This window comes from Hemiscyllium ocellatum, chromosome 4, assembly GCF_020745735.1.
Source record: "Hemiscyllium ocellatum isolate sHemOce1 chromosome 4, sHemOce1.pat.X.cur, whole genome shotgun sequence".
In the NCBI taxonomy this organism is placed as follows: Eukaryota; Metazoa; Chordata; class Chondrichthyes; order Orectolobiformes; family Hemiscylliidae; genus Hemiscyllium; species Hemiscyllium ocellatum.
In genome coordinates, this window is record NC_083404.1 from 108,907,760 (window position 1) to 108,927,235 (window position 19,476).

Sequence of the window (19,476 nt, forward strand, 5' to 3'; positions counted from 1 at the left end):
TATAACAGTACATTGGAAAGTTATTCTGCCCATTATAGAACTCGGGACCTTGCTAGCAGCCAGTAGTGAGATGCCCATTACCACTCCCACACTCCCTCCCACTTCCCTCCCCAATGTTTAAGCTATTGCCCAGTATGACAGGGAGGCCATAAAAGGAGCTAAATTACTTATGTTTGGTCTTCCCTGGCTTTTGCAGTTGGTGTCAGTATAGGCAAGTATAGCCTACCACAGTGGCACATGTCTGCTTGATTCTGACAGAGGCCAGACTGCCTGTAGGGAACTGTCTTCTCCCCACAGCCTTACTGGGAAGTTGGAATTTAGAACTGGAAATGCTAGAGTTTTTGTTTCTGTTTATTATCACAAAAGCTAATCACCTGGTGACAAAGGAAAAAATTCAACAAGTGCAGGTTAAATCAGACCCATTTTTATTGACAGGGTTTTGTTAAAACACAGCATGTGAATATTTCTGCTTGACTTCATTCCATTGATGATACTTCGGAATCATCTTAACTCTCCACCATATTGCTGCATGGTCTGAAGGAAAGGAAAGGAAACAAACGTACAATGATTTATTAGGATAACTTGATTCTCTCACCTTTCAAAGTTGAAATGAAATAACAGTTGACTGATGTTAATAGAAAACATGACTGACTCAGCTGTAAATTAAGAAATAATCAACAACCTGTTGTTTTAATTTAATTACATTTAGAGATACTGAGGTGTTTGAAATGAATGCAGTCAGACAAAAATTGATATTGAACCAAACAAAAAGACAGCAGGACGGATGGCTAAAAGCTGAGCCAAAGAGGTAGGTGTTGAGGAATTTCTTAATAGAGGAAGGAGGTAAAGAGACTATGAAGTTTAGGCAGAGAATTCCATAACCTAAAACTCACACTGTTGTAGACATGGCCACCAATGGCATGATGGAGAAAATAATACACACATATCAAAATTAGTCAAATGCAGAATTCTTTAAAGGTTTTATGATTGAATGAAGTTGCAGAGAAAAGTGAGAGAAGTTGTGGACTGATTTGAACACAAGGATTATTTTTTTTAAAATCCAGGTGCTTGTGGACCAACAGATGATGTAGGTAGCAAACATTGAGTTAATGGATAGAAATTAATGTGATTGAGGCAGGAAGGTTCGAGGTGAGCCCTGGTTTTATCAGGGTACAAGAGAGGACTGTGAGGTGGTCCCACTGATGGTTGAATTGGCCGGTGACGCTCATTCTTTTGGCTTAATTATGAAGGTTGATTATGGACAAAATACAGGAATACTATACAGGGAAATCCACATGCATATCTGGCTTGGTGAAGTTAGCATTCATTAAATATCTGGAGTTCTGTTCGTGAATGAGTATTGGAATTCAGTTTCAAAGTTTGGAATAGTGTAGACCATGGCAGGAGGATATAGTAATAACGCTAAATATGCAGGTGCTGAAAATTTTAAACTAAATACAGGAAATCATGGAAAATCTCAGTTGGTCTGTAACAAGAGAAAAAGAATTAACTTTCAGGGCAGTGATCTTAGATATATTACTCAGGAGTCCTACCTGCATTATCCAGTCCATATATGCTGATACTCGAGTAAAAACTGTAGGGTATCTCTCCATAACACAGGAGACTGGTCCAAAGCTTACAATACCATGGACAACCCACATTCCAGTATCATCCAGACAGTTCAGAGGGCCACCAGAATCTCCCTGTCAACCAGAAAATGCAAAATAAGTGATGAGATTAAATCATTTAGTTTATTCCTTCCACTAGTTACATATCATTGACTCAAGGGCTCATTACGTTACAACTATTCATGTGGTATAAGGGTAGGGTCAGCATCATGATGACAATGTAGATTAGTAGAAGTTATTACCTGACATCCTGCAGTCACACCATCACCCCCAGCACAGACCATATTTTCAGTGATTGCACTTGACCACCAGGATGGAGATGAGCATGTCTTATAGTCCACCACTCGGAGCAGAGCTTGCTGCAGAGTGGAAGATGGAACACCGAAAGCTGAAAAAGGATATCGATGTAAATTGATCTTATTCTTAGTGGCTCAGCTCATCCTACCAGACCTATACTGTCAGTTTTCCAGTCCAGTAACAAGGTTATGCATTTAATGAGTTATTTATGTCATGATTACCACTTTACTTTATTCCACTACGTTGTAGAATGGCATAAGCTTACAGTACACCTGAATCAATATCTGCCCTAAAATGTCTCAGGGAAGTTTGAAGACATAATGAAGGATATAGTGACATCTAATGGTTAAATATCCATTCTGCAAATTTAATTTTAAGGAGTGAGATTTTCTCTGGTTACTATATCATGTCAAAGCACCTGCATGGTGGACAAGGTGGAGTCTTAAACCAAAACAACATTTATCTTACACTTAATGGAAGCTGCCAAATCTATTAAGAAGCTAAAGGTTAAATATGCTTGAACAAGCTGCAAGGAGGATGGTTAAGGACTGATTGTTCATTACAATTGCCTTCCAGCACTTACTAAGGAAACTGTATGGAATTTTGGTGGCTGGCAATTGAGAAAACTCTCTCTCATAATAATGACTTTGATTGGGAGTAAATATGCTGTTGCAAAAAAATTCTGAGCACTACATCACAGCTACATCACTTTTAACTGCTCAGTTGCCTCTGGAGGTTCGAAGAGAACTTCTGAAACATAGCAAGAGAATGATAGGAAAACTTTATCAAAACTTCGACAGCATTCCATCGAAAATGATTATTTAGGATGACTTCACCAAAAGAGCCTAACTGCTGTGCCACTCCACCTTATTGAACAACATAAGGAGAAGGACAGTGCTAGTCATCAATATCCTGTTCAGGATTGCTATCGGCCGCCGATGGGAATAGTAGGAATACAAAAGCCACGACAGAGCAGCTACAATGACAGGAAAACACTGATCTTCTCAGTTAGTGTCAGTGCAGGACAGCCTCTTTCACTGGAAGTCCTCCTTTAGGGCCTTATCACATTGTGTGCCCTCTCTCACTCTATCCCTGAGCCAATCTGAAACAGATGTTCTTTGTCAGCCTGTACAAACCACATCTTCATTGAGGTGGGTTTATGGAGCCAATATATCATATTGCTGGAAACATTGTGGCTGTCACTTTCAGGCAAGTTCAAGTTATGGTAATTGAAATAGCTCCAAAGAGACCGGTATCCTGTTACCAAGTCACCGTTTACTTACATGTGGAGAGTCCTTGACACTGATCCGACTTCCACAGAGACAGCACTTAGAGTGAACAGAACCTCAGAGTCCTGTTTATATCTGCCAGCCAGGTGTCCCTAATGGGACCAGATTATCAGCCCCAACCCAGGATCTCACATTCAATGAGGTCCACCTGGCTGACCTTCTTATAATCACCACAGTGGTCAGTAGTTAGAACCAAGCTCTGTCAAACAGGGCAAGTCTTGGCACAGTATCAATTCAACTGCAGTTTTCACATTATTTTTGCCCAAATAAGCCCCAGGCTATCCACCTTCACTATACAAATCCTTTCCATAGTCTGTATTTCAACTATTAATAATTTCAAACTTTCTAAGGAAATTTGACAATGGACAGTAGCCGAAGTCCAAATTGAACTTTTTAATGGGATTGCTTAATATCTAAAATACCAAAACAAGCCATTCAGTTCAACTACTCCATGCTGGAGTTTACACAGTAACTTCATTTCAATTTAATTACCTCTCCTTGCCCTGAATCCCTTGTTCATCTATTGCTTTCCAACTCTTCTTCAATGCACAATTGCTTTCTAGTACTAACATTCTATGTAGCATTTCACATTCTTGTGGTTATCCATATAAAAAAAATGAACCTTAAATGATTTATTTGATCTATTAACTATTGTGTTATATTTACATTCCCTGTTGTGAACTTACGTTGAGTTAATCCCCATCCAGTGATGTAACAAGGATATCCATTGGGTAGGACCTGATCAAAGGGTGGTAGGAGTGCTAATGCTACATCAGGAGTAGCATATGCAGGTTGCTTCAATCGCAGCAAGGCAATGTCATTTCTAAAAGGCAGAGTAAAAAGTGAATGCAAAGATCAGATTGATAAAATATCCCAGTTGTTTTTTCTGAGTTAGCTGACCTCATAAGTAGCTCCAATGTACCCTGGTACCCTTGAGCTATGAAGGAAACAAAATTAGTCAACATTCTCATGGTTGATCATTTTAGTTCACTCTGTTAAAAAGTTTAATATTGATTAGGTACAATAAAATGGAGCTTATAGTTGTCCAACACCTTTCATGACCTCAAGATATCTCAACGTCCTTTGAAGCCAGTAAAATCCCTTTGAGTTTTAGGGCTGGATTTATAGTTTGAAGCTCTGAAAACATAAGTTGGTCTGTTGTCCAACTTCAAAAGTCCATTCCGTCTCCAAAGTTAGTGAGACACATTTCCCATGCACAATATCATGCTGACTATCCCTAATCAGTGTTTACTTTTCCAAATGCATATAAATCCTGTCCTTCACAATCTCCTCCAATAACTTTTCCACTACTGAATTAAGGCTGACCAGTCTATAGTTCCCTGGCTTTTCCTTACAGCTTTTCTTAAATAATAGTACCACTAATAATAACCAACCTCAAGTCTTCCTGCACCTCACCCATTGCTATTGATGATACACGCATCTCAGCATGGGGCCCAACAATCTTTTCCCTAGCTTCCCACAAAGTTCTGGGAAAAAAACTTGATTGTCTCCCAGTGGTTGATCTACCATTGTGCATTTTAAGATACCCAGCACCTACTCTTTTGTAATATGGTCATTTTTCAAGATCATTATTTATTTCTCCAAGATCTCTAACTTCCATGTCCTTCTCTGCAGTAAATACTGACGTGAAATATTTGTTTAGTTTTAACAGTATTAAACAGGAACTTTTAAAAGTTGATGTAGGGGGGCAGCTATTCGCCGGTAAAGAGATATTTGGGAAGTGGGAGGCCTTGAAGAATGAGATAATGAGAGGTCAGAGACAATATGTTCCTGCTAGACTGAAGGGCAGAGCTGGTAGGTTTAGGGAATATTGGATGACTAGAGAAATTGAGGCTCTGGTCAAGAAAAAGAAGGAGGCGTTTATCAAGTATAGGCAGTTGGGATCAAGAGAATCCACTACATGATAAGACAGTAAACCTTTTGTATTTCAGGTATATAATTTGTACCAGTTTATCATGAGTGCTGGTTAAAACAAAGTTTGCTGTGTATTTCTGGCTTAGACAGGCTCTTTAAATCCAGTAATGGATTCAAAGTTTATTGGGATAAGGGAGGAAAGTGGAGTTGAGGATATTCGGGTCAACCAAGATTGGAGGAAAATACTTGATGGGCCAAATTGTCTACTTCTGCTCATTTATTTTCCTACAGATGCAGTACTAAGTTCAATCAGTGCAGTGAAAATGCACCTTACCTATAATTCAGCATCTGAAAATGACATTTGAAATTAACACATTTAACACACATCTTTCAAAATATAGTATTACCAACTTCTCAGGAGGCTTCCCCAAGGCCCTCTAACTCTCAAACAATGTAGATTTACAGAATTCCTTTAAATCCTGCCTGACTTCCCTGTGACGACCAATATTGATCTGAATGTCAGAGTACATGCAATTGGAGTCACAATCCAAACCTAACTCAAAACTCTTCCTGCATTGGAAATATTGTGAGATTTTTTAATGTAGGAAATTTAAACTAAAAAAAAACATATTTTGCTGATTCCTGACCCTAGGAGGAAACAAAAATTTGACCTTTAGTCACTATTGTTTTGAGAGAAATATAGCAGCAATCATTCACACAGCAAAATTCCATAAATACAATGCATTAAATAGCCTGATGATAGGTTTTACTGATGTTGGTTGAGGGAAAAATATTGTACAGAACAATAGGTTAAAACCTGCTGCATTGCATTCAATAGGGAATTTTATATCCACCAGAGAATACAGAGTCTCAGCATAACATTTGATCCAAATTACACCACCTACTGATAATTTCACACTCCTCTAATGCTGCAATAATGTGTTGATTAGTCACTCAAATTTAGAGTGGGATTGACCTCACAATCTTCTAATTTTTAAAGGGAGAGTTCTACCACAGAGCCACGGCTGGTACATGTTGTGAAATAGTTCATTATATGCAATGAAGCACAACATCAGGCTTGCTTCTAATTCTGCCCATACCAGTCCATTGGGCAAGGATACAGAATTGAATGAGATATGGATTTGCAGCCTGGAAGTAAAGAATTCTAATTATACTATGACAAACTATGATTCTAAACCAAACAAATCTGATAACTGTTGACTGCCACAGTGTGAAATTGCACTGGTCTATGTGTAATTGTAGTCCTGCAATATGTGATTGACCGATAATACCACAGAGCACTACTTTGCCAGCATCATTCACTTTCCAAAAAACAAATAGTAATAAAAAAGATTTGCGATAAACTCGAAACAGTGAAAAATGTTTGTAATAATGAATTTTGAATTTCAAGACAAAACTTGAGGTTAATTAAAGTGAAACTTGATGCTATGTAGCATTTAGGATACTGGAGGGATAAAAATAAATGGAGTATTAATGACATAGAAGCCAGCCATTTAGCAATAAACATAATATAATTGGATTTTCAGAAGGTCTTTGATACTAGATTCATGGTTAAGTCATAGTATGCTTTACTTAAATATAATACCCTTGTTTCATAGAGCACAGAACATAGAACATTACAGTGCAGTACAGGCCCTTCCACCCTCTCGATGTTGCGCCACCCTGTGAAACCCATCTAACCTACACTCTTCCATTCTCATCCATATGCTTACCAATGTCCAGTTAAATGCCTCTAAAGTTGGCGAGTCCACAACTGTTACAGGCAGTGCGTTCCACGCCCCTACCACTCTCTGTGTTAAGCAACTATGTCTAACATCTGTCCTATATCCCTCAATTTGAAGCTATGCCTCCTTGTGCTATCCATCACCATCTGAGGAAAAAGGCTTTCATTGTCCACCCTAACCAATTGTCCAATCTAACCCTCTGATTATCTTATATGTCTCAATTAAGTCACCTCTCAACCTTTTGCTCTCTAACGAAAAAAGCCTCAAGTCCTCCAACCTTTCTTTGTAAGACCTTCCCTCCAAACCAGGCAACATCCTAGTAAATTTCCTGTGAACCCTTTCCAAAGCTTCACATTCTTCCTATAATGCGGTGGCCAGAGCTGCATTCAATACTCCGAGCGCAGCCACACCAGAATTTTGTACAGCTGCAGCATAATTGCATGGTTCTGAAATTCGATCCCCCTATTAATAAAAGCTAACACATCTTATGCCTTCTTATCAACCTGGATGGTAACTTTGGGGGACTTATATACATGGACACCAAGATCTTTCTGCTCATCTACACTACCAAGAATCTTACCATTCACCCAGTATTCTGCATTCCTGTTACTCCTTCCAAAGTGAATCACCTCACACTTTTCTGCCACCTTTAGCCCAGCTCTGCAGCTTATCTGTGTCCCTTTGTAACCCTCAAAATCCTTTGGCACTATCCACAACTATACCGACCTTAATGTGATCTGCAAATTTACTAAGCCATCCTTCTACTCCCTTATCCAGGTTGTTTATAAAAATGACAAACAGCAGTGGACCCAAAACAGATCCTTGCAGTTACACCACTAGTAACTGAACTCCCGGATGAACATTTCCCATCGACCACCACTCTTTGTCTTCTTTCAGCTAGCCAATTTCTGATCCAAACCGTTAAATCACCCCCAATCCCATGCCTCCATATCTTGTGCAGTAGCCTACCGTGGGGAACCTTATAAACTGCCTTACTGAAATCCATATACACCACTACAACGACTTTACCTTCGTCCACCTGTTTGGTCACCTTCTCAAAGAACTCAATAAGGTTTGTGAGGCATGACTTACCCTTCACGAAACTATGTTGACTATCCCAAATCAACTTTTTCTTATTGAGATGATTATAAATCTTATCTCTTATAACCTTTTCCAACACTTTACCCACAACTGACGTAAGGCTTGAAGTAAGGTTTCAGATTGAATTTCTTCACTTTCAAATATAATGTAAAAGTCTCTCATATTTTGATCATTCATCCCTTTGACAAAGAGATTTTTAATAAGCCCCTTACGCTCCTCCAGAAAATGACCCCCAACACAATCCAGAAACCCACCCTACACAGCTTTAGTGCTTAATTTGTTTACCTAGTCTATTGGAGTTTGAAGTTATCCCTGTTAACAGTGTTGCCCATGCTACATGTTTTTCTCATATCTTGTTTTATACCATGCCCCACAAAATGCCGTTACTATTTAGTGAAATATAAATAACTGCAACTAATGTCTTGCTGCCCCTTGCTGCTTCTTAGTTCCAGCCAAGTACACTCCACACAATGTTCTTCCAGTCTGAGATTCTTCCTTACTAATACACTAAACCCATCTCAGAACATCAATGCAACCACAACTATTTTTACTTTTTGTCTGTCCTTCCTGAGTTTAAAATATTCTTAAATATTCAGTTCCTGGTCATCATGCAGCCATGCTTCCATAATGACAATTATGTCAGAACTATTTGCCTGTATTTGTGCCTTTCAATCATCTACCTTATTGTAAATGCTGTGTGCATTCAGGTAGAGTGCCCTTAACTTTGTCATTTTGACAGAATTCCAGACTTGAGGCATGCTCAGTGTTTGGCTTTGTTTCTCCTGCTCTCTAATTTCTCTCATAGCCTTTTTACTTCCTGTTACTAGCCTAACTCCCTTCGTCTCTAGTTCCCACCCCCTGACTAGCTAGGTTAAACCCAGTCCCACAGCTTTGGGGTTTCAGCCCCAGTCCTGTTAAGATGGAACCCATCCAGCTTGTACAGGTCCCGTATGCTCCAGAATGGTTTATCAGAAATTTCTCAAATCTGATGCCTTCCCTCCTACATTAGTTCTCCAGCCATTTATTCAATCTACTGATCTGTCTGTCCCTACATTCAATGACATGTTGCGCTGGGACTAATCGAAAGTTTACTGCTGTTGAGATCCTGCTTTTTCAAGTCCTTCCTACCTCCCTGCATTCTGCTTTAAGGACCTTATCCCTCTTCCTATCCAGATTGTTGGTACCAAAGTAGACCACAACTTCTGGCTAATTCCCTGCCCCTGGAAGGACACTTTACATGCTGCACATTGACACTAGGCACTAGCAATAGAGAGGCAAGGCACCATCTTGGAGTTATAGGTAAAGCTGCAAAACTCACCTGCCTGATCCTTTGACTATGGAATCCTTTATCATTATGGCCTTTCTATTGCTACCTCCTCCCTTGGTGCTATGTTTAGAATGAAGTCACTTCCCACTTTCTGTGCCCTTTTTAAACCTATTGCTTTGACTCTCAGCACTGTGATCAGAATGGAGCCATTCCCCACACTCTTTTTAAACTTGCTGCCTCCTCTCTCGGCGCTGTGAAAAGAATGAAACCACTTGCCCTTCTCTATGCTCTCTTAAAACTTGCTACTTCCTCTCAGGATGCTATGTTCAGAAAAGAAAGAGAAGAGAAAATTGAGGAGTAACTTGATAAGGGTCTTAAAGTATTGAAAGAACTTGATAAGCTGGAATTAGAAAATGTGTTTTCAATTTTGGTGCATGCCAGAACTGTGGGCTACACATACAAATATATCTGATAGGTAATTCAGCAAAAAACATTGCCAAGAAAACATGGAAGTCACTGTCATAAGGAGTCAGTATATGGGGTTGCATTGATACATTCAATAATATGATATTATGTACGGAAGATATTACATGAGGGAGAAAGGAATAGATAGCCTTATTGATTGGTGAAAAAGGGTGAGAGGAAGCTCATACAGTGCTTAATTGCTAATGGCCTGGTAGCCTGAATCTATACTATAAATAATATGATATACTGTAAAATTAAGGAGTTGAAATGTCCTGTATCTTGTTTGTTCTTACAAAGAATAAATTATAAAAAGCAGAAACTAAATTGCACGCCAAGCTTCAACAAACATGAATTAAATAAGTAATCAGATCATCGTTTGAAGTTCTTCTACAATATGTGCCCTGGATACTTTAAATTAAGCTGAGGACAGACAGGTGGCTATCTCATTCACAAGGCACTATTACACTGAAGCGCCAGTCCGGATTGCATGTTTAGTCATCTGGATCTGAGGCAAGAATGCTGCGCACTGAGCCACAACTGACACAATGGTGATAAGCACAGACTGAGTGAATCTCTTAAGCAAAAACTATGAATGTTTTGTAGGAAGGGAAGAGGATGTCTACATTTTTAATACCTTGGGAAAGAGCAACTTGATAGATTTTCAGTTCAACTCAAAGGGATGCAGAAGGAGGAAGAGCCAGCACAATGGATTATTTGAAGAATTTTAGAAAGAGCATGTAATAAATAATTTACAGTTACCATAATTTTAAAAGAGAAATATGTTTTAAAAGAAGTTGTTTAGGAGTCATTGGATTAAGAATAGTTCAATGTGGATGAACTGGTAAAGTTTAAAATGTCGATCTGAATTACCCATTTTCAAGAGAATTTGGATTCCAGTAAGGATGAGTGATGATCAATTGAACATGTCTCAAATATTCATTGCCTTTCTGCTCCAGATTGTGCTCTCCAAGAATAACAGCAAATCTTCCTGGTATGCTGAAAGAAAAATAAAGAAAAAACTTGCAATTATTGACCTTTCACAAGGTCATCCAAAAGCACTTTACAGTCAATTGAGGATTTTTGAAGTTTAGTTACTTTGGTCATGTAGGAAATGCAGCAAAATAATATATATAGCAATCTGCCACAACCAGCAGTAAAACAAAGACCAGATACCCTGTTTAGTGAAGTTGGTTGGGGGTAAACATTGCAAATCACACTAGGGAGAATTATCTTGTTTTTAGAGTCATCATAGAGATGTACAGCACGGAAACAGACCCTTTGGTCCAACTTGTCCATGCTGACCAGATATCCCAACCCAATCTAGTCCCACCTGCCAGCACCTGGCCCCTATCCCTCCAAACCCTTCCTATTCATATAACCATCCAGATGCCTTTTAAATGTTGCAACTGTACTAGCCTCTACCACATCTACTGGCAACTCATTCCATACACATACCAGCCTCTGCGTGAAAACATTACTACTTAGTGCTCTTTTACATCTTTCCCCTCTCACCCTCTTCTTTGAAATAGTATTATAAAATTTATTACACCCATCTGAGGGGGCAGACGTAGTCTTGGTTTAAAGTCTTGTTCGACAAAAGGAAGTAAAACCCACACTTATTTGCAAAAGAATGCAGGGGAAACTCACTTCTTTGAAATGAAATCTTATGCTTGCCTCCTAGACGCTACCTTAAATCCAACCCAATTTTTTGAGTCCAGGTTCATTTTTCAAGCAGAATAGATGCCTGGTGGGTATCAAAAGAATACTATCAAAGGAATACTTCCAATACTGGAAAAGTGGCTTATTGCAGGGGGACTGTTATTACATACACAAACACACGACCAGCACCTTTAAAATACTGAGAAGCCATGAAAACAAAACAAATAACCTGAATTTGTATGTTGTAATCAAAAACTTTGATGAAAAGCAAGTAAATTACCTCATAATAAGTATATCTAATAACATATGTCACAATAAATATACAAGGCTTTGTAAAATATGATCAATTCCATCAATATGTCTAGAATATTACATATTGTGTTTAAATAAATCCAATTCGAAAGATTTCAATAAACATGTGGTCACAGTATCAGACTGATAATATTGGTTCAAATGTAAATTAGATTTATTTCAGAAAAAAGGTGTTTTATAATGGAATTAATGAGTAATTTGAAGCATGAAATAATGAGCACAGTGAGCATTGAATAAATTTGACACTAGACCAATGCTTTCCATAGTTTTCCAACACCAGCTTTGATTTGTGTCATTTTTAGTCTTTATAGATTAAGTGACTGCTGTAATTAGTCAGCAATTTCTTTATCAGTAAATTATGTAACTACTATGATAATAGAAGGCACTATCGATAGCAATTTTGTTCAGCAATTCCTATGTATCTCTAATAGATTTCATAAATTATAATTCTAATGTGTATATGGGAATGTCTTCAGTGTAAAAATGATTGTTCAAACTACTTGTTACATATCTTGAAACAATGTACTTACGTAACAATACAATGCGCAGCAGTCATGACCCAATTTCCAGAAATGAGTGTTCCACCACACAAATGTTGAAAGAAATCCGGGTCAGATTCATAAGCAAACTGTAGAGAGGCCTAAAACCAAAATCACTTGCCATGTTATTTCTTTCTAGGTGTTAAAATTACTCAGAAGCTTCAAAACCTGATAACATCTTGCTTACACTATGGTTACAAAAAATTCTGTGAGAATCCTATGTGGAGACAGAGGTGTGTGGATTCTCAGTAAGCACCAGAAATGTAACTCTGTAAGTTGATGCTGAAGACCTATGACGACTGCTGATGCGAACTGTGGAAATGGCATTCCAATGCAATGGTGTTGGCCACCAGAGTAAATTAATTGTTATCACTAAGGTTAGAGGAGTGCACTGTTTCTTTTCTAGTTCCACTGGTAACATTAAATTTTATATTTAATCAGGTTAATGATATTGCCAATTATCATAGGTCTCAGACTGTATCAGGTTTGGTATTAGAAACAAATCATTCATGTATCTTCAGTCAACAATAAATAATAGTTTTATTATAAAGTAAAACTTAAACAAACAAGCAAAGATTATTAAGGAAAAGGATTTTGATGATGCATAGATAGACATATCTTATAGTCTGGCATTTTAATATTTACACGGTAGAAGACAAACTGGAGAACACCCTGCAGAACACATCAATTAACAAACACAACATGACAGACCTTATGGATTTCACCACAAATATCTACACTGTGAGTCACCAACTATTATTAAAAGTTCACAAGAAGTTCCAATTGTAATCATTTAATGCTCCTAGGAATCTGGATTTGTGAAACTGCACTCCAACACTTACTCAAAGAGTCATAGAGAGTCATAGAGATATATAGCACAGAAACAGACCGTTCCATCTAATTAGCCTACCAGATATCCTAAATTAAGCTAGTCCCATTTGCCATACTTTGGCTCATATCCCTCTAAACACTTCCTATTTATGTACCCATTCTGATGCCTTTTAAATGCTTAAAGTTAAAAATCACACAAAACCAAGTTATAGTCCAACAGGTTTATTGAGAAGCACTAGCTTTTGAAGTGTTGCTCCTTTGTCAAGTGGTCATGCATTTCACTTTTAAATGTTGTAATTGATCTGCCTCCACCACTTCCTCTGGCAGCTCGTTCCATACACGCACCACCCACTGTGTGAAAACATTGCCCCTTAGGTCCCTTTTAAATCTTTCCCCTCTCACCTTAAACCCATGCCCTCCAGTTTTGGATTTCCCACCTGGGGAAACGTTCTTGTCTATTTACCCTATTCATGCCACTTGTGATTTTATAAGCCTCAATAAGGTTACTGCTCAGCCTCTGACTCTCCAGGGAAAACAGCCCCAGCCTATTCAATCTCTTCCTATCGCTCAAACCCTCCAAACCTTGCAACATTCTTGTAAATCTTTTATGGACCATTTCAAGTTTCCAAAGGCTTGCTCCACATCTTCACAAACAATAAGCTTCAATAAGCCAATACTGCTGCTGTTTATTTATTATTTTATTTTCCTGAGCTCTGATCCTTGTCAGTTGCACAAAGCAAATACTGTTTGTGGACTTTTAATATCGTGGATCACAACTGCACTGAACTATTAATGACACACAACTTCATCCGAGCCTACACACCCATTCTGATTATCTTAGCTTTATCATTTTGGATTGTTATTTTCATATCCAACATTTTTAGCTTTTCATGCAATACATAAGCCACTTGCTTCAAAGCCATATAGGGGTGGGGTTTCCTGACTCTCCTTCACATGGCCTTTCCAACAGTCCTCCAAGTTTGCAATGGAAATTAATTGACAATCAGCTTCAAATTATCTTCCTTAATAATCTTTTTTTCCATAATAGGTTTTGATTCACCCCAAATCAGTAAATCTGCACTATGAGTTTTTGGTTTCTTTAGCTGTTTTTAATGTCTTCCAAAGTTTAAGTTCTTTCCTTCAATACTGTGCTACTTCTCATTCTTGATCTTCAGGTTGCATCAGACTGTAAGCCTTTCATTATTCTTCACAATGAATCTCCAGTAGTTTTGCAATCTTAGTTTTTAATTCTGCCCTCAACCAATTCTTCTGATTCATCAACAGTTTAATTTCCTGTTCGAAGTTTGTTTCATGGTACTTCATAGAGAATTTTGATGTTTGAATTTTATCAAGATTACGTTGAAGATGTATCATTTTTGAATTCACTTCTATAAGTGATATAATTCTGCTTTTTCTCCACAGATGCTGCCAGATCTGATGGTTTTTCCAGCAATTCCAGTTTTTTATTGCTTGAGCTATTTTGTCTATTCCCAGTTCTACTCTTCCCTCTGCTTTCCCAATTCAATACACGGATCGTTGACCACTGGTATTTGAGTTTCTTGTTTCTTAGATTTTGGTCTAAATCTTATCTTCAATCCTATAGTCGTTTCTTCATTTATCAGTGGATAATGCCTTTAAAATACTAAAGTGTTTTCCATTCTACTTTAAAGAGACACTCATCTCAAAGCTAGACATTTCACTTTTAATTTTCCTCTTGTGCACAAGAAATCTATATTGGCATTATTAAACAAAAACTAACTCTTGATTCCCTTGTTAGCTAAAAGTCTATTTAACTCCACTTTGAATATATTTAATCATCCAGCCTGCTCCGTTCTCTGGGGATGAGAATTCTAAAGTCCAACTGATTTTCTGGAAGAAATAAATCCACATCTCATTAAATGAGATAACCCTTATTTTAAAATTGTACTCCCTCTTTCTAGACACCCCAACAGGATAAACATCCTCCCAGAATTCATGTTGTCAAGTCCTGTCAAAATCTTACATGTTTCAATAAAATTACTTCACATTCTTCTGAACTTCAATGTCTAAGCATTCATCATAAGGAAAAATGGTAATCAGATGAGTGAATCTTCTCTTCACTAATGCAGCTTATTCTTCCTTAAGTAATAGAACAATATACTGTATTCCAGATGTGGTCTCATTATGTCCTTATACAGCTGTAACAGTAGTTCCCTATCTTTATGCTCCAGTCCCCTAGCAATAAAAACCAACATTCCACAAGACTCTCAATCACTTGCTGTTATTGCATCCTTACTGTTTGTGATTTGTGCACCAGATCCCTTTATACCACAGATTTGATACATATGCTATTTTCCATTCTTCCTGCCAAAGTGATCAAGTTTCCACTTTCTCAGATTATATTCCATTTACCAAATATGTGCCCACATTCTTAATCCACCTATATCCCGAACCTAATCTAACTGTAATACAGGGAAGTGAAATCTTGTAGACTTTAACTGTCAAACTTCAAAGATGGAACAGCGTTTCCATGTCTGATAGTCTGCAGCCAGTGGGTCTCCTTACCTGCCATGGCCAGCTGTGTGGTTGGGCTTCCTGTCCAGCAACAACACGGCCCGTTAATGGGCTGGCAGCAATTGGACCTACTACATAACAAGGAAAATGAAAAATAAGAAAGAAACAAAGAGAAAAATTAGCGTTTGGTTAATAAAATAAAGGATACATGAAGATTGATATTTTTCATCTAATGTAGTCTAAGCTATCAAGAAGAAGCAAACAATTTTGAGTTCTGGCCAACACTTACTGAAGAATAGAGTCAAAAGCAGGTACTGCAACATGTTGAAATTGGAAGTGAGATTACTTGTCAAGCAGTTTCTTATAAATATATACTTTCTGGCATGTGTCACTAGCTAAATTCTCTTTTGTGTAAACACGATAACAATTTTTCACAGGGAAATATTTTATTCGGAAGCTATGCCAAACTGATTGTGAAACCTACCAGGTTAATTGGAAATCATCAATTAAATAAATGACTTGTAGGTCATGCAGTATTGCCAATCTCTTGTCCACACTGCCACTATCCTCCAGTATACTATAATACGTGAGACATAACCCTATTCACAAAAGTAGCCAGTGGAAATTCAAAGGGCATCAGCAACACCAGAGAAAAGGCAGCAACGCAAGTAGAAATCAATGTAATCAATTAGAATCAGCCTCGTGAGCTGTCCTTTAAATGGCCACTTAAGGTTCATTCCTAGCATTTGCGATCATTATTATGGATTAACCTGCATAAAGGACAAGTGATCTGTCATGGCAATAATTTAAGCATTTTGGATATCTTGGATGATAGGACAAAATGATCAATGGCAAACTGATAGCCTGCAATAGATTTCAACGGAGGTTTTTCCCATTGAATTGTATCACCAAGTGCAAATCTATTTTCTTTTTCTCTAATATGCTCCTTTGTAGTGAGGCTGATCCTATTAGCAAATCTGGCCCTTACATTTCAAAGTGGAAATATGGCATTCCTAATATTTTACATCCTTTAATAACTTTCATCCTTACTCTCCGGGAGCCAATGTCCATAAGACCATAAGAAATAGGAACAGGAACAGGGCCATTCGGCCCCTCTGATCTGCTCTGCCATTCAATAGGATCATGGCAAATCCGACATTTCTCACATCCAATTTCTGCATTTTTGATTCCCTTACTGACCAAGAATCTATCTATCTCAGCATTTGCCCCACAGCTTTCTGTGGCATGGAGTTCCAAGACTCACAACTTTCTGAGAGAATAAATTTCTTCTCATCTCAGTCTTAAGTTGGTGTCCCTTTATTCTGAGACCATACCCTCTGGTCCTAGACTCTCTCACGTGGAGAAACATCCTCAGCAACCACCCTGTCAAGCCCTGTAAGAATCCTATAGGTTTTAATGAGATCACTTCTATTCACTGATGTTTAGAAGAATGAGAATCCCAACCTGTTTAACCTCTGCTCATAAGACAATCCCTCCTTATGGGGAATCATCCAAGGGAATCATCTCTGAAACAGCCTCCAATGGAATGATATATTTTCTTAAGTAAGGGGGAACCAAAGTGTTCACAGTACTCTGAATTGTTGTCTCATCAGCATCTTGTACAGTTGCTCTAAGACGTCCCTACTTTTAACACTTCAACCCCCTTGAAATAAGGGCCAACATTTCATTCGCTAAAAACAAAAAATGTTTGAGATCACATCAGGTCAGACAGCATCCATGAAGAGAAAACAAGCCAGCATTTTGAGTCTAGAAGACTCTTCATCAGAGCATCCATTAGGGTTCCTGATTACCTGCTGCACCTGTGTGCTAGCTTTCTGTGTTTAATGCCACGTACTCCCCAGTCTCTTGATGTTGCAGACTTCTGCAGTTTTTCTCCATTTAAATAATACCTTGGAGTGACACTGCTGCCTCACAGCACTAGGGCCCCAGGTTCGATTCCAGCCTTGGGCGACTGTTTGTGTGGAGTTTGCACATTCTCCCCGTGTCTGCGTGGGTGTGCTCCAGTTTCCTCCTACAATCCAAAGATGTGCAGGTCAAGTCAATTGCCCACAGTGTTAGGTGCATTAGTCAGAGGGAGATGGGTTTGGGTGGGTTACTCTTCGGAGGGTTGGTGTGGACTCGTTGGACCAAAGGGCATGCTTCCACACTGTAGGTAATCTAATCTATTTTGTTCTCTGTTCCAAAATTAATAATTTCACATTTTCTCACTTAATCTCTATTTTCCACTTTCGCCCATTTACCTAACCCATCAATATCTTTCTGTAAACGTTTTGTATTCCTCTCACTATTTGCCTTTCCACCAATGATTATGTCTTCTGCAAATTTAGCTACAATATATTCACTTCCTTCTACCAAGTCATTATTAGATATAGTAAAGTGAGTGTCTCAGCACTGATCCCTAGGGAACTCTATTAGTCATAGATTGGCAACCTGAAAAAGAACTCCTTATTCCCACTTGTTGTTTCCTGCCCATGAGTCAATTCTCTATCCATGTGAATATACTACCTCCAGTAACATGGGCTCCTGTCTTATGACTTTATGTTTTGCAAGGTACCTATTGAATGCCTACACAAAGTCCAAGTGTAATAGATCTCCTGGCTCCCCTCTATATAATCTAATTGAGACTATTGTGAGGAGTTTTGGTCCCCTTTACTTAAAAAGATATACCATTCCATTGGAGACTGTTTCAGAGAAGGATCATTTGGATAATCTCTTGTATGGAGGGATGGTCTTATGAGCGAAAGCTAAGAAGGTGGGACTCTACTCATTGAAGAATATAAAAACTGAAAATAAGAGTTTCTTCAAATATATAAGAAAGAAGAGAGAGGTCAAAGTGAGCATAGGCTCCTTAAAAAGATTCTTAGGAAATAGATGTGGGAACAAGGAAATAGCAGAGGAGTTAAACAAATAATTTGCATCAGTCTTTATAGTGGAAAATACTTCAAATATTGCATTAATACTAAAGAATATGGGAGAGTTATTAAGTACCATCACTAAACAAGGAATATCAGACAGACTAATGGGGTCAAAGACAGATATGTTGCCTGGTCCTGATAGCTTGTAGCTATAAATATAGTGGATGCATTAGCTGTAAATTTCCAAAACTCCTTGATTATGGAGAAGCACTAGAGTATTGGAAAACTGCCAATGTGATGCCTCCATTCAAAAAAGGGAGGAGGAAAATATTGATAAGTATAGGTTGATTACCCTAACATCAGATCTTGGAAAAATGTGGAAATCAGTTAATAAGTAAGTAATAGTAGAGCATTTGGAAAATCACAATCTAATCAAGGAGAGTCAGCATGGCTTCATAAAAGGGAAATTGTGGCTATTTCTGTGAAAAAGAACAGTAATTACCTGTTTGGAGGAATTAATCAGAGTGTCATCAGACATATATTTTCCAGCAGAAGATTACTAGGTAATGATCAGGAATAGGAGCCATGATCTATTTGTTGCTTCCTGTAAGCCAAGGCTGATTCCGGTACTCCTACTTTTAATCATGATGAAACAAAAGCAAACTTCTGGAAAAGCTCTGCATGTCTGGCAGCATCTGTGGAGAGAAATCAGAGTTAACATTTCAGATTGAGTGATTCTTCCTCAGAACTGGTGAGACCACAATGAGATAATTTAACATACCCCTGTTTGGCTTATCTGATACAGTGTGGTGCACTTCTTCTCAGAGTTTGAAGCAGATCAACTTTAGAAATACTAATACTGTGGATGAAACTTGAACTATAGTGTTGCTATGGTTTGACACTTGATAAAACATTGGTGTAGGACTTTGGTTCTATTTGGTTTATATAAACCAAAGTGTTTCTTTGCTGTAAGAGAATATTTCAAGGATAAATGATTTAAATTTGTGTTTTCGTGAACTCATTACCTGACACTGACACTGCAGTGTAGTTGTTAGTTTTTGGCCAAACTATCCATAGAGCTGGATGAATGACCCAGAGC

General features: G+C 38.1%; 1 protein-coding gene across 1 annotated transcript; it reads right to left on the reverse strand.

Annotated features, from left to right (window-relative positions):
- Positions 1-452: 452 nt before the first annotated feature.
- On the reverse strand, positions 453-16,545 carry LOC132815236 (chymotrypsin-like elastase family member 2A). Its single transcript, XM_060824050.1, has 8 exons — positions 16,527-16,545; positions 15,553-15,632; positions 12,169-12,278; positions 10,538-10,663; positions 3,901-4,037; positions 1,871-2,016; positions 1,554-1,703; positions 453-534 (listed from the first exon to the last, which is right to left on the reverse strand). Exons 1-8 carry the CDS (start codon positions 16,543-16,545, stop codon positions 502-504), a joined length of 801 nt encoding a protein of 266 aa, XP_060680033.1. The 3' UTR covers positions 453-501.
- Between the last annotated feature and the right edge of the window lie 2,931 nt (positions 16,546-19,476).